The sequence below is a fragment of the Camellia sinensis genome, chromosome 3 (genome assembly GCF_055761805.1).
Source record: "Camellia sinensis isolate YWXY chromosome 3, ASM5576180v1, whole genome shotgun sequence".
Taxonomy (NCBI): Eukaryota; Viridiplantae; Streptophyta; class Magnoliopsida; order Ericales; family Theaceae; genus Camellia; species Camellia sinensis.
The window spans coordinates 72,073,283-72,089,400 of record NC_138963.1 but is presented as its reverse complement, the minus strand read 5'-3'; the positions used below and the strand labels follow the sequence as shown (position 1 = coordinate 72,089,400).

General features: G+C 34.8%; 1 protein-coding gene across 7 annotated transcripts in view; it reads left to right on the top strand.

Annotated features, from left to right (window-relative positions):
• The window catches only part of LOC114305677 (regulatory-associated protein of TOR 1), a 50,365-nt gene extending 34,460 nt beyond the window's left edge, over positions 1 to 15,905 (top strand). For 5 of the 7 annotated variants that reach the window (XM_082920008.1, XM_082920010.1, XM_082920009.1 and 2 more), the window contains 17 exons: positions 1,935 to 2,089; positions 2,196 to 2,340; positions 2,426 to 2,495; positions 4,045 to 4,146; positions 6,428 to 6,511; positions 6,626 to 6,736; positions 7,084 to 7,425; positions 7,513 to 7,702; positions 8,487 to 9,104; positions 9,597 to 9,917; positions 9,999 to 10,122; positions 10,550 to 10,674; positions 10,775 to 10,920; positions 11,646 to 11,747; positions 14,363 to 14,448; positions 14,978 to 15,062; positions 15,170 to 15,905. In XM_082920008.1, the coding sequence (XP_082776134.1) occupies positions 1,935 to 2,089; positions 2,196 to 2,340; positions 2,426 to 2,495; positions 4,045 to 4,146; positions 6,428 to 6,511; positions 6,626 to 6,736; positions 7,084 to 7,425; positions 7,513 to 7,702; positions 8,487 to 9,104; positions 9,597 to 9,917; positions 9,999 to 10,122; positions 10,550 to 10,674; positions 10,775 to 10,920; positions 11,646 to 11,747; positions 14,363 to 14,448; positions 14,978 to 15,062; positions 15,170 to 15,490 (3,127 nt within the window). In that variant the 3' untranslated portion in view covers positions 15,491 to 15,905. Of the gene's footprint in view, positions 1 to 1,934; positions 2,090 to 2,195; positions 2,341 to 2,425; positions 2,496 to 4,044; positions 4,147 to 6,427; positions 6,512 to 6,625; positions 6,737 to 7,083; positions 7,426 to 7,512; positions 7,703 to 8,486; positions 9,105 to 9,596; positions 9,918 to 9,998; positions 10,123 to 10,549; positions 10,691 to 10,774; positions 10,921 to 11,330; positions 11,430 to 11,645; positions 11,748 to 14,362; positions 14,449 to 14,977; positions 15,063 to 15,169 lie in introns of those variants that run through there. The other 2 variants (XR_014364120.1, XM_082920012.1) reach the window with 2 other exon arrangements.
• The last annotated feature ends 213 nt before the right edge of the window (positions 15,906 to 16,118 follow it).

Below are 16,118 nucleotides of genomic sequence, written 5' to 3'. Positions count from 1 at the left end.
AAATCAATTATTATTTCTGCCATAAGTACAGTTGTTTATTTTTTATTTATTTTTAGTTTGTGCTGAATCTTTTAACTCTTGATGCAATTCAAAATTTGCAAAATTAGGATTTCGATTCACAATACGATTTTCAATTTGACAACTGTTAGAATGTGAAAAATGATTTCTTATTATTCGATACAATAACATATTAATATATTTTTAACATAAAAATGAAGAAATTTTTATTTTCATGTATATATAAATATATTTATTTAGTGACATGTCCCCGTTGCACGTGTCCTTTCAAAAAAAATCATGTTGTTGTGTCCATATCTTGTCATATTTGTTTTTTTGCTTGAATAGCCCATAAAATACACAAATCTTGCAAATAAAGGGAGCTTTGTGAGGGTACCATGAATTCGAGGTTTAGCCAACTCATCAACCTGTTTATAAATGAAATTGGATCTTCATGATCAAGATTTATGGTAGATTGCACACAATAATCTACAGTGATTTTCTGCTTAATTGCTTAGATTAGACATGTAAAGGACCATTCAAACATTTCTTCAGAAAAACTTTAGGTGATTGGGCTTTGTTCTTTGTATTCAAAGAATTACTGTTCTGATTGTTCTGTAGAGTATCAATCAAATGAGAAAAAATATGAAACCTGTATTTTACAAGACAACACCCAGAATACTGCCTAGTCTGTGACAAGTACTTGCAGTCATTTTAATGTGTTGAATGCTACTCTATGATTCTGTGCACTCCTTTTCAGTTTCAGTTGGGCTATAATGTTATTGAAGCTTAAAACCAGATAGTTTTGAGCTGTAGGATGTGCATTTTATCTACATTCAATTCCTTGTCTGTGTGTCTTTATGTCTTGGGAATATTTTTTTAGTAGTCACATCAGACATCCTTACCTTCCCTAGCTGGTCAGCTAAGTTGGCAGAAGTGGCACCTTGTCAGCCCTTACTCATAACCAGTATAGGTTTTCTTGCATTGTTGGGGATTGGTAATACCATGGAATTAAAGTTGGGATTAGTAATACATAGGATAAGGGATGTGAATATATATACTATGGGAGTACTTGTACCATGTTTAATTAAGGTAGGATATAGCATAGGGCAAGATGGGTGAATTACTTTTTACCATTCAATGTAGTGCTGTGGCTAATCCCATGGCCATTGGATTAGCAATACAGTGGGGAGGGTGGTATAGCTAATTCCACCATTTTGGGTGATTAGCAATATCATGGTATTAGCAATCGCACCCTTTTTGCATTTTGCAGGACCCATGTGGGCTGGGACGGAGCCACCCCTAAAGTTTTGATAAATATAAGACTGCCCCTATACATAAAGATTATGTATTATTTATCCCTAATAAAATTGTAATTGTGCCCCTCCTTAAATCATGTAAATTTCCTTATATTTTTAAAATTTTTAAAATTTTCTATTCTATTCTTTTGGGCATTCTTGTACACGCTTAACTGATAGGTCAAGGAAAAATTAAATCAATTGATAATTTATTTCTTATTATGGAATTTGTTTAGTTGGTTATTTCTTTCCTAAGTTGATAGTGTTAGACTTACTGATTATAAATTCAGTTGTTTGTTTGTCCCTATTATTGGGTTAATAGAATTTAGTTGTTGATTGTGGATTTATAAGTCACGTTGAGGTAAATCTCAGGATAATTGTAATATTATATCTCACCGATTGACAAAAAAATAGAATTACAAAAATTTATAAGTTTATTAATATCTTGTTATGGTTAAAAATAATTCAATGTCGTGATTAACGTGTACCCCTCTCTACGTTGAAATTCAATGAAGTGGGACCCATGGTATTAGTAATCCCCCTCCCCTTCAATCTCCTCTATAATGGGTATCAAACATGACCTTATATCTAACTGATTTAAGTTTGATAATATTTTAATTATTGCATCTTATATGCCAGGTTCTGCCCACGTTCATTACTTAGAGATGCTTTTGACCCAACAATCATTGATAAAATTCCAGGCCACCCAAATGATCGAAAATCTCTTTTTGGGGAGTTGAATTGGATATTTACAGCAGTGACGGACACTATTGCTTGGAATGTTCTCCCTCATGGTAATATTCTGGTATCTAATTGTGTGCTGATGAGTAGATTTTCATGTATCTCTCTCCATTTCTATCAGAATATTTTTTGGCATCTTTCTGACTTCAGTTCTGGCAGATACTTTCCAGAGATTATTTAGGCAAGACCTTTTAGTTGCGAGTCTTTTCCGAAACTTTCTGCTTGCTGAAAGAATTATGCGATCGACAAATTGTTCACCAATTTCTTACCCCTTGTTGCCTCAAACACATTGGCATCACATGTGGTAATTTAGAGATGATTCACTGGAAATTTGTTTTTAAACTTGTTTTCGATTTCGTCTTTTCTTGTACCAATATTATGCATTACAGGGACGCATGGGATATGGCAGTTGAAACTTGCCTTAAGTTATTTGTCAAAGAGCCTGAAGCTGAATTTCAGGTATCTGTTTTGCTTAGTTAATATTTTGTCCAGTGCTGTTATGGGTGGTCACTTTGGCAGTTTGCCTCTCTAGGGGGCCCATTAGATATCCAAGTGGGCTTTGGTGGTTACCTGGGTGAATTTACGACATCTAATGCAAGTCTCTCTTTCTCTCTCTCTCTTAAATTATTGTAACTTTTGGAAAAAAAAAATTGGATTGGATTTTTAATGGGTTAATTACTATCAGAATATCCTGTAAAAAATTGATTTTCTTTAGCATTTGAGCTGAAAAGAGAGGACTACATGCAATGTGCTATTAACTAATACCAGTGTTTTGTTTTTTGTTTTTTTTTTCACTTTTACAAGATTGTTTCTCAAAATTTTTTCATGATATATGTGTTGTTACCTAATTACCTCTCCAAAATATCTAATTTTAACTGCGGTGTGTTGTGGCCATTGATTCAGTGTTTAAAGCTTGGCCTATCAACCTTGAGGTTGTGGGTTCGGACCTGGTACCACAGTATTAAATCATCCAATCACCCTAATTAAACATGGTTCAAACCTGGCACCCTGTTTAGTTAGGGTAAGATATAGGCTATAGCATAGTGTCTTTCCCTCCTAGACCCTCATCTAATGGGGACAAACCATGGTTATAAAAATTGTGACTTGGATTGTATGAACCTGCAAAACGTAAATTTCCAATATGATCCAGATCGTTGTAAAATTAGCAGGATCACAAGTAGGATCGTGTAGGATTGTAGGTAGGATCACATCGCAGCTAGGATCTTTTGGGCCGGTGATTTTTCTCTTTATTTTTAATATGCACCATCGTTATTGGTATTTTTACCTTAAATTGAATAGAAAGTAGAACTTTACGATCCTCAATCCGATCCACGAGACCCGCTCACAGATCCAATGTAGGATCCCAATTTTGACGACCATGACTAAAACTGGTTTTACTTTTAACTGTGGTGTGTTGTGATTTAAATTAAACATGCATGGATTTGAGAAATTGAAAGAAATAACTGAAGGGTGGTTTAAATAAATGTCACCAAGGGTGATTGGATGACTTAAAATCAAGAGAAATGCTACAATTGCACATTGCAAGAAATTACGATCTTTTGTGATGAAAGTTATGATTTTTGTGATGAAAGTTATAAATGGTGATGTTATGGTGTGCACCCCTAAAGTTATGTATAACCAAAGTCATGCTTTTTGTGGTAAAAGTTACACTTTTTGTGAGAAGCAAAAACTTATAATTTTTGTGAAGTACATTTTGTGATAAAAGCTATACTTTTTGTATAAGGTGCATACCATATGCACACTCTTTTTTTTTTGGGGAGCACATGAGAGCCTTTCCCTAAAATCAATTGCCTTAGCTATGTGCAGGCATTTTGAATTTTAATGGCATAGTAGACTTAACACACAGATAGAAACTGCCATCTTTGTGTAGCGATTATTGAGTGACCATATGATCTGGAAATTTTTTATCAGACTGGATATTTTAGTTGCTGTCCTTATAAATTAGCAATTATCACGAAAGTATAATGTGTTTTCCTATTGATTGCAGCCAAGCTCATTTTTTGATGAACAACTAACAGCTTTTGAGGTATGGCTCGACTTTGGGTCCCAACATAAGAAGCCACCAGAGCAATTGCCAATTGTTCTTTGGGTGAGACTTTCGATGCCCTTATCAGGATTGCAAACTTGTAGCTTCTATATTCTTAGTGACTGATGAATAATTTATTTGAGTACACCAACAGTACTTAAAAATATATCCGTACACTATCCAATTCTGTAATAATCTTTCTATTTTTTGAATCCTCTTCATTTATCATCTAAAGGTTATTGTAGATGCAAATTTTAACACATTTCAAAATTCATGTCATCCACTGTTTAGTCTCATTTAGGCTAAACAGTGTTAATTGTTTATTGTGGATTCCTATTTCCGATTTGAATTCCAGATTGTTAATTACACACTTCAAACAATTGAAACCTCCAATCAATGAAGAACAGAAAAATTGAAGAAAAAAAAAAAGGAGAGAAGAGAATTTAAGCAAAAGAATTATTTCATTAAAGTTTTGGGGATTTAAACCCTCTAAATACACCAAGTACAGTCAATGGGTTTGTATGCAATTCTTCAGGTTCTAACTTTCTTAGAACGAGTTCAAAAAAAAAAACTTTCTTAGAACTCTCAGCTTTGGAATTCTCTTGATTCTTGTCTTTCTAATCGTCTTTTTGTCGTCACCTCTTGTATGTGATGGTCCTCATATTTATAAAGGGCCATCTACATGATAAGAGACTCTTATCCTCAGTTTGAATTTTGAATTGAGGAATTTGGTCAAAACCCCCTCATAATAAAATTTTAATGCATTAAGGACAAGCACAAAAAGTTTTTCTTGAAATGTCCAACAAATATCACTATTATCAAAATATTAAACTTTAAAATAATATAACTTTTGATGTAGATGTCGGTTTTTAATAAAAATAATATTTTTAGAATTCTCTCATCAAGATCTATCAAATAAGATCCAGGTTGACTATGAAATTCTTTAAAAAAAAAATTATTACCGTTGAAATTGATGTAATCAGTAACAGTAATATATTACTTTGTTTGATAATTACTCTATTTGACAGTAACATGGTACTCTCTTAATATTGTCTAAGAAAGAAAAAAAAAGAAGATATTTTACTTTTTCTTTACTCAATTATGTGTTTTCTCCTTAGGGGGTTTATGAAGAAAAATAAATTGGGCTGTCATTTTTACCAAACAAGGGTCCAATGGACAGGTTTTGACTAAATTTCCCTTTTGAATTTTTATGATTACTCTGTTCAAATTTGAACATAATGTTATCATATCAAACATGATTAACTATATTGATCTTTTGGATTTTATCCTCTGTAGCTTCCTTCTTGTAGGCTCTGTACGTGTCATCCTCTGATTGAATGCATTGTCCTTTGAATTTTGTAGGCTCCATGTGTCACTCTACTTGTATAGACTTGAAGATCTTGAGTAACATCGTTTAAATGCGATGTTATTGTATCTTATCAGGTATCTCAACTGATCGTATTGATCCTTTTAGAGTTGTTTTCCTGTAGTCTTTCCACCGTAGGCTCTACATGTGCCACCACTTGGTTGAGCAAGTTGTCTTTTGGACTTTGTAGACACCACATGTCAGTTGTATAGGTTCAAAGGATTTGAATTTTAGAGTCCTATCACCCCATTGAACTTGGAATCTAATCCTAAATTTGGTTAAAATTTATGTGCCAGTAGTTATGATTTTAGTACAATAGTTTTTTCCACAAGATTGTTTTAAGTGTAGTCAGTTTCATAACTCATGCATTGTGCAGCCATTCTTGTTGCCCATTGGTTGATTTGTGTTTTAGTCTGCTTAACTGCATTCTTGTTGCCCATTGGTTGATTTGTGTTTTAGTCTGCTTAACTGCACGGGTTTTTGAATTAGTTCATAAGACTATGTTTTGAGTGAGTTTGGTTGATTATTAGGATGACTTGTCCAACTTGTGAGTCACAATGCTGGGTGCTTTACAAAATCTTTCTATCTTGTCCTCTTCCAAACGAAAATTGATTTTACTATGCTATTTTGAAGATATCTATGTGTTAACAACTAAACAAAAGTTTATTAAATAGGGTAAGCAACTATAATATCACTGTGCACCGGTACAATTCAGTTATTTGGGCTGTAGCAACACATGCATTTTGTATTATTTTTGAATAAAGATGAGTGACTAATAAATACCCATCTGTCATGTGGGACAATGGATTGGAGCCATATGCATATGGTTCAAGTTGTGGCTATGAGGGAAGGCATGATGGTCTTCAATTTACAGTAGATATTGGCTTTAATAGGGCAGTGAGTTAATGCTTTGTCATGTTTATTTTTACTTTTGTTCTCTTTCTTTTTTTTTTAAAATTAATTGCCAAATTATTTTAGGTTTTGCTCAGTCAAAGTCATCGATTCCGAGCACTGTTCCTTCTTGGAAGATTCCTTGATATGGGTCCCTGGGCTGTGAATCTGGTAACTTTTCTAATGCTCGTCTTCTTTTTTATCTTTTTCTTCTTCATTTCATCCCTTGTCCAGTTTGCTGTCATTTTGTACTTAACTTATGCAAGCAGTTTGCTGTTCATCTAGATCTTGTCAGTTGGAATTTTTCCATATGTGCTCAAGTTGCTTAAAACACCAGCAGCAGACCTGAGACAAAGTCTTGTATTCATATGGACAAAGATCCTTGCATTTGATAAGGTAATTTGTTAGTCGTTATATATATATATATATATATGTATGTATATGTCTTTGGCAAGTCATAAACAAAACAAGTGAGGAGTCATCCACATGTTTCCGGTGTGAGCAATGTATTCATCCTTTCTATCTGATGCTGTTGATTCAACTTCTGGTCAATAAGATAGCCTCTCTTACACTAAATGTTCCTCTGTATTGAAGAATACAAAAACTTCTAGCATCCGAAGATGTGTTTCCAGTCTGTAATATGACAAGACAGCACACACACACAGAGACATGGATGTCTTTTAATGTATTTTTCTTTATTTTTTTTTCTTGACATTCTTCATTTTTGTCCCATGGTATAATAGTCATGTCAGGTTGATTTGGTAAAGGATGGAGGGCACTTTTATTTCATCAAATTTCTTGATAGCATTGATGCAAATCCTGAACAGCGAGCAATGGCTGCATTTGTTTTGACTGTCATTGTGGATGGGCATAGACAGGGACAGGAAGCTTGTGTTAATTCTGATCTTATACACCTGTGTTTGAGGTATCTTCAACCAAATGATATCCAAACTGAGCCTCTTCTTCTTCAGTGGCTTTGCCTCTGTCTAGGAAAGCTCTGTGAGGATTGTCCTGAGGCGCGAGTTATAGCTTTGCGAGCAGATGCACTGAAGTTACATGAGCTATTGTCAGATCCCCAACCTGAGGTCCTCTTTCATTCTTTTTGGCTCAATGTTTAGGTTTGACAATGAGTAATTATTTAGAACTCCATCTGTCTGTTTGCATTGTTTCAGGTTAGGGCTTCTGCTACTTTTGCATTAAGTAACTTACTTGAAAGTGGATCTGACTCATGTGAAGATTGGAGTGAAATTAGTGAAGAAATTCAGGACAACAAGAAGGTGAAGGATGAAGTTAGTATAGTTCAGAGCCTTCTGGCTGTTGTTTCAGATGGGAATCCACTGGTTAGATTGGAGGTTGCTATAGGTTTGTACTCACTGTCAAGTTTTCTAATCAGATGATTTCTTACTATGCCTTTTAAAAAGAAGATGACTACATAATCAGCAGCTGATTGAATATGGCTTTAAAGTCTCAATTTTATTATTATTTATAACTTGAAGAAATGCCTTGAGGCATGACCTGACATGTAACCTTGAGGAGTTTTCCTTGTGAGGTACACAAGTGCATGCCTCACTCTTGTAAATTGTAGCTTTCTAAAACATGTGATCATGAAATATGCATTACCAACTAATATATTAAAAATTTATGACTTAGTAATGTGTTGGATTTTAGTGTAATTGTATTTCAGTAGTCTTAAAATATTCAATAGCACCCTTAATAGCCAATTAAGGAATACCTAAATTATTCAAAGTGATTTCAACAATAGGCTTCTTGGATGGAATATTATTCAGCAACTCAGATATACCAGTTTTTTTTTAAGAGGATCACTACCTTTACTGATCTTATCTGCTTAACTGTTGACTTTCATTCTTTAGTAATTCAGAAAACCCGTAAGTTACTTCTAGTCGTTTACTTTTCTGGTCTATCATTGTTATATCTGGACCTGTTCTCAGTTTTTCTCTCCTGTGAAATATCTACTGATGCACACCTCAACTAGTCTGGGCATGACTCTCTCTCTCTCTCTCTCTCTCTCATGTGTGTGTGTGTTTTAGGCAGAAGGGTTGTGTGGAACTTGTGTAACTGTACTACATTGCAAATTACTACTTAGTTGGTTACTTCCTTGACATTTCTTGCATTGTTTACTTGACAGCTCTTGCCCGTTTTTCTTTTGGCCACAAGCAGTACTTGAAGTTGGCTGCTGTTACATTGGGAAAGCACTCTAATACCATTCTGGGTTTACCACCGTTGTTAGCAAACCTTGAGAGTTCATCTAGTGGCTCTACTGGCGGAAGCTGCTGCAAGCCGCATGGGCTTATCATTCCTACCCAAATTGGTTCCTTGTTGTTTGGTGGTCGCTATAACACTGCCATGAGTCATTATGACAGGGTCTCTTCCAGTGATCCTGCCACAACAGGAGTAATGTCTGGTTCTCCAGAGTCAGAATATTCATCTCATAACTCTGATTTGGAAATATTTAATGACCGTTTTAGTAATATGGCCCTTGGCTATTTGAGGCCAAAACCACTTGATGAAAGAATATACTGTCAATGTGTTTTAGCATTGTGTTCTTTAGCCAGGGACCCATCACCACATATTGCTGGTATTGGTAAACAGATACTAACGCAAGTTGGTATTGATCAAGTTGCATTTAAGGCAATATGGTATGGTGGAGGCAACAATCGTTTGAGTGATATTGGTGCATCTTTACCGGCATCAAGCAGCCATGCCAGACTAGCAAGGTCTTCTTTGGGGTTGGACCTGTCAGCAGGTAATTTTGGCTAATACTACTTAACTAGAAGGGGAAAGAGCTTGGGGGGGGGGGGGGGGGGGGGGGGGAACAGAGAGGGGGGGAGAGAGAGAAAGAGGGAGAGATTAGGGGTATTACCTCAAACTTTTCCATAGTCTGCAATTTCAGTGATTCAGGTATAGTAAGTTGTGGGTATTCTTGTGTCTCTTTAAATACCTTGCTTGTGCGTGGGTTCTTGTAACTGAAATCAATAATGTTAGAATGACTATCTCTTCCTACCACGTTTTGTGTACCACCTTATGTGGCACACCTATTATATTCAACAAATGTGAGTATGACACATAATGTGGTAAGCTCAATATGGTAAAGAAGAGATGGTCGTCGTAGCATTGTTGAACTGAAATACCATTGCATCTGAAAAATGTCAAATATGGATAACTTATGATTAAGTAACGTAGTCACACCTTTATTAATGTATCCATTCCTTCACTATTGTTGAATTTCATTTGTCAGGTCAATTACCTCGGAGGTTGGGAAGTACTTCTGCTATTCCCCCTCAGCAACGTCATTTCACAGGGATGCGAAGAGTTCTTTCTGGGCCTCACCTGGCAAATTCACAGAACTTGGGATTGGCTGATCCATTGTTGGTTTCTGGTGAATTGAGCAGCATTTTAGAGCGCAATTTACTTTCGCATTCAGCTATTTACAAATGGAGTTGCAACCATTTTTCAAGGCCAATTCGTAATACAATAGATGATGATGAAGAAATTTTGAGTAGAAGAGAAGAGAGAGAGAAAGTAGCACTAGATTGCATGATGAAATGGCAGCGTTTCTGTGAGTATCCTATGTGTTTTCTACATAGAGCTTCTCTTCATGTGTAATCTGTCATAATTTATCATCCTATTTTTATGTCAGCTGTTGGCAAGCTCAATAAACAAATTGCATGTTGGGATACAAATTTTAAGTTGGGCACAAAAGCAGCTTTGTTGGACCCATTTTCTCCTGTTGTAATTGTTTCAGATGAAACCGAGCAGATCAGGTGCAGTTGTTTTGTTTGGTTTGTTTTATTTTCTATTTTTTGACCTTTCTTTTTGTTTTGGAATCAACTCTGCAGAAATTTTGAGATATATTTGAAACATATATAGGTCTCACTGGTCCAACTTGAAAGTGTAGAATTTTGATATAAACAAATACTACAGCATAACAAGAACATATTCAGGTAGAAGGTTTAATTAACAAAAACATGGTTTGGATTAGAATCCCCTTAAAACGTCCTATTCCCTGTATGCCCCAAATTGGTTTTAGTCTTTAGAGAGACGAACCAAGTTGGGTTGTTTAGATGTTGGAAATATTTTAAGCATCAAGTCAAATAAATTTTCACTTGAATGTGTCCTTTGAAATTTAAGTTTATTCACTTTCAATATTTTGTGTTTGGATGATCATTTCCCAAGTTTTTGTTGTCTCAGGGTGTGGAATTATAAAGAAGATATAGTGCTTAATAGTTTTGACAACCACAATTTCTCCAATAAAGGCGTGTCAAAGCTTTGCCCTATGAATGAATTTGATGACAGCTTGCTTCTTGTTGCCTCACGTAAGATTTGTTGCTGGTATGTTTGGTAGAAGTGGTGGTTACACCCCATCAACTCTACATTGACACATCAAACCTAAGTTAACAAAGCTCATTTAATTAGGTGATGGAAATGTTCGTATATGGAAGGATTATACGTCAATGGGTGATCAGAAGCTTGTCACTGCATTCTCTTCGATTCAAAGCATTGGACCTGCATTCCAAAATGTTGGCACTGTAGTGGATTGGCAACAGCAGTCTGGATATCTAGTATGTTCTTCAGATTTTGAGTGTCCTCATGTTTCTTGCTTCACTTGGTTTATATATTTGGGAAAGTTTTTTATTTATCAAATATATATATATATATATATATATATATATATATATTTGGGACTGTTTTTCCAAGATATTAAAATATTGATGGACAACTTTTTCTCTGAGCATTAATACTGGAGAGAAATGACAAATTGTGTACAAGCTTTATGATTATAAATTTCTTTCAACAAAAATGATGCCTTAAAAGAATATTTTATTAATGCTCTGTTTGTTTCAGCAGAAAATATTTTCCAATAGAAAACATAATCTATGGAAAACGTTTTCCAGAAAATATTTTTTGGAGAACGATTTTCCTTTGTTTGGTTGCATCCTTGAAACTAATGTACTAATGTTTGTGTTAGTAGTGGTAGGATGGTGGCAGCGGTGGGGTGGTGGTGGCAGTGGGGTGATGGTGGCTGTGGCTGTGGCGGTGGCGGTATGTTGGTGGAGGTGATGGTGGCATTGGTAAAACCTTAGTCAGAAAAATGTTTTCCACCTTTTAAAAGTGAAAACTATTTTCCGCCTATATAGGTTTGTTTTCCGTTGTATCAAATGCCAGAAAATGCGAAAAACATTTTTTTCAGCTCAAACAAACAGATCATAATTAAGTGAACAAATTCTTTTAGTTTAAACAATACTTCTATGTTAACTTTATATTTTGTATGGTATGCTATGAATAGTATGCATCTGGGGAGATATCTTCCATCATGCTCTGGGACATGGACAGGGAGCAGTGTATAAAGTCTATTCCTTCATTGTCAGAAGTTGGCATCTCAGCATTGGTATGTTTACGTCTTTGTTTTCTCTATTCCAACTTCTATTTTAAGCTTTGGTTTGAAAATGTAGGGACTCCTCTTGACTTGCCGCTTAGGCTACATTATTGAGTCATTTACGTTGGATTTTATCACTTTAATCAATTCAACTCAATATTAAGTAATGCTTAAAATTGCAACTACTTTGCCTCTGTTACATGATCTAGGATTATGTACTCCATTAAATAAAAGGCCCTCAGTTTTGGTCGTCTTCTTGTTGTAGAACCTTATTAAGTAAGTCACTGCTCATGTCTTTGTTTGTTGATTTTAGCTGCAGTCAACTGAACAGTCTTAAGGCTACTATTTTGTCATCTATTGATGCCACCTGAATGCAGATAGTGAGTGGCCAAAGAAAGACCAAAATTAAAGGAGATTATATTCTTTAAGAATGGATAATGTTGACTTAAGGTTAAAACTATTGTACCCAAATTTAAGAAAGTAAAATAGGAAAATAGAATGATATACTAAAATTGGTAAAATTGGATTTCAACAATTAAACAATGTACGACACATTAAAGTACATCAATTCAATAAATTTTGGAAAGTAGGTTGCTAGTTTGATCTCACTATGTTATTCTTTTCTTAGAAGCAAGGTATTGAAAAACTACTCTTTTATTTATCCTACCAACTATACTCTAATGCTATCCAAGAATTATTCTAATCTTTATTGCATAAGAGATTGGAGCTTCAGATTGTGACCTAGAGTATCCAATAAGTATCTCATACTTCTCAAAATAAAAAAAAATAAAATAAATTTCAAGTATAGGATACATATAGGAAGTATCACATACGTATCTGAGAGAATCCGTGGGGTATGAGTATTTGATACAGATACGACATGGATACATCTAAGTTCTAGAAGTATCCATGCTTTGTAGGTTCAGATGAGCTTGGATATGCTTGGCTTAGTTCAAAGTCTTCCTGGACCATTTTTTTTGTGAAAGTTCATAAAATTATTGCATGCTAGAGGTCAAATGCATGAATAAGGAGAATGGGTTTAAGTTAGGATTTTAGAATGGGTTCTAGAAGTATCCATGCTTTGTAGGTTCAGATGAGCTTGGATATGCTTGGCTTAGTTCAAAGTCTTCCTGGACCATTTTTTTTGTGAAAGTTCATAAAATTATTGCATGCTAGAGGTCAAATGCATGAATAAGGAGAATGGGTTTAAGTTAGGATTTTAGAGAGTGAAATAACACTTTCAAGTTTTTTGTAATGAGCGCAATTGTCTTCGGGTCAAATGAACTAAGCAAGAAGTTTGTTTCGTAGGACATGCTTTTCTTTAAGTGGTTAATTTGTGTTGAGATTTGGCCAAGTTCAACTTGGGAACTGTCCCTTATTCCGGGTTGCCTCTGATCAGCATGGTACTATTGTTGAAGTAGAACGCAAATTCCAGTGATACTTCTGGAGCTCTCCGTTGAGATCATTTTTCTCTTACTCGTCACTAAAAAAATAGAGAAGAATAGAAAGAAGAAAGAAATATGCTTCTCCACATTAGGATATAGACTAGAAATGAAGAAAAGATAAATTAGTAGAATCATTTGCAGGGGGAAAAAAAAAAAGCAAGATAGTGCGTGCCTTTATCTGGTTTGAGGTATTGCAATTAAAGAAAACCACTGATATTGCATTTTATTGTGAATATTTTTTTGTTTCATTTTTCATTTACGTGAAGAAGTTACCTAGAGCATGCCTACCTTTATTGTCTTGATAAATTTTTCTTCATAGAAATGTGTGAGTTTGGGGATTGATGACTAAGGCCTCGTTTGGAAAGCGACCCATTTAGTCAAAAAGTCACTAAAAAAATCAAAAAGCCAACAACCCATACCAAAAAGTCAAAGATTCTATTTTCTCTCTATTTTTTGCACATCTTTTCGTAAAAAGCCAAAAAGTCATCCCAAACATACTAGTTTTTTTTAGCTCATATTTTAACCAAATAGCCAAAAAGTTACTAAATTAGCCTGTTCCCAAACGAGGCCTAAGTATGCTTTATCATTTTCGCTGAAGGGAATTTTCTATCCTTTTTGGATATGTATTTTGTTTTGAGATGATTTACCTTATTTTGTTTTATTTTGAGATGTGGCCGGGAGATGATGTTTAAATTCAGGAGGGTTTTTAACTTCTTTGCACTAGGTGTGGTTTTGTGTGTGTGTGTGTGTGTGTGTTACTTCCACTTCCACAAAGATCAAAAGCTTCTATGGAACTCAATATGGTCTAGCAACACATATGCTTTGCCAAGTAAGCTAAATGTTATTATTTGTCAGAACATGAAAAGGACTTGATGATTGGAATCAAAACATGAATTAAGACGACTAACCTATAAATTCAGAAGCATATGAAGAGTACAATAGCAGTTGCTATTATAGTTTGTAATCATATTCTAATGACAAAAATAATATCCATGTTATGTCAATTAAAATAAATAAATAAAGAATATTCACGTTATAAACACCAAGTAATGGAGTGAGGATTTGTCAAGTTAATGACAATATCAATAGATGGATATAATATGTAGTAAGAATGGTTGCATGTTTTCTGATCCTTTTTCCATTTCTCAAGATGTATCTTATTTATTTATTTCTGATTTGTAGTCTGCCTCTCAAGTTCACAAGGGTCAGCTTGCGGCTGGTTTTAAGGATGGTTCTGTTAGACTATATGACATCCGTACCCCTGACATGTAAGTTTCCCTTATATTGGCTAGAGGATTGCACATGTTTTAAGGTCATATTCCAATTACCAAATAAAACTCCAACCTCACAAGCATGGATATTTCTATGAAGGTAATGTGTGATGTCTCTCACCATGTTTGATACCGACGCGCTTGACATTCATCGGACACTTCCCAATAAAACACACATGAAACCCATTACAAATTTGAATAAAATAACTTGAAATCTAATGATAAAGCAAAAATAATGTAACTTCATATTTATTTTTCTCCTTCAGACCTTAAAAATAGTATATTTGACTTAATATCTATGTATTTAACATATAATAAATATATAAAATTATATATTTTTTACATGTCTTCCACGTGTTGTATCTTATATTTTTTTTAAAATTTCATGTTGGCATGTCAGTGTTGTGTCGTGTCGTGTCCGTGCTTCTTAGGCTCCAACATAAATCCGTAACATCCCAGTCTCTCTCCCTCTCCATCCCAACTAGAAATTGAATGTGTTTATGTTGGTTGTCTGCAATACTTATAGGATGGTTGGTACAGCACAGCTGCATATTCAAGGAACGGGTAGAGTTGTTGGACTAGGGTTTCAACCTGGTTTAGATCCATTAAAGGTATGCAAGGCTTCTTATAGAGTACATTATTTTCAATACCTAGTCTATTTTGTGGTTTTGGGAAATGAAAATTTGCATATTCTGATAATCTGTTTTTGCATGTGTAGATTGTAAGTGCATCTGATGCTGGAGACATTCAGTTTCTCGATTTAAGAAACAGAAACAATCCGTACCTATCTATTCACCCTTACACGAGTTCACTCACAGCATTTGTCATTCATCGCCATGCCCCTATTATTGCTAGTGGCTCTGCGAATCAGCATATTGATGTTTTTGACCTCGACGGTGATCAACTTAGCTCAATCAGATATCACCAGACCGTGGCTGAGAGGACCAGACATGTAAGCTGCCTCGCCTTCCATCCTTATGAAGCCCTTCTTGTTGCCGGTGCAACCAATGCTTTTCTCTCCATATATGATGACGGCTAAACCACCTGCAACATGAACCTTGTAAACACAGCGTCCTTCAAATTTGCATGAGGCTCACTAGTGCAGGCTGGAAAATTTTCATATGGGATGGGCTTGTAAAAATCTTGTGTATATATATATTAGCTCCACACTAGTGGTTGTATATATCATATACATAGAGATACGTAGGTCCAACTTGTAAATACATTCTCCCCTCTGTGGTTGTGCGGTTGCCAAAGTTGTACATAATATAAATTTATATTGTCAGGTTAGAAAATGGCATGATTATATCATATGATCTCTTATGTATAACTTAAAGACGTGAACAGTTTGCAATTGCTTTAACTATATGTTGGATATTCATTCAGGATTTGGTTTTTAGATATGTTTGAACCATCTGTTTCATATATATTATTTAGGATGTTTATTTTATTTACTTCCATTCCATCCTTTAGTTCATGCAAATCCTTCATATTTTCTTGTCAGACTGGAAGAATATTCTCTCCCTTTGAGAGTCCATGGTGCTGTTTGGTTTGGTTTAGTTTAGTTTTTAAATGAATATTTGGATTAAAAAAATCAAAAAAATATGTTTGATTAACAAATTTTTAAAACTCTTTTCAAAATTATTTTTCTCTCTCCTCTCGCTTCT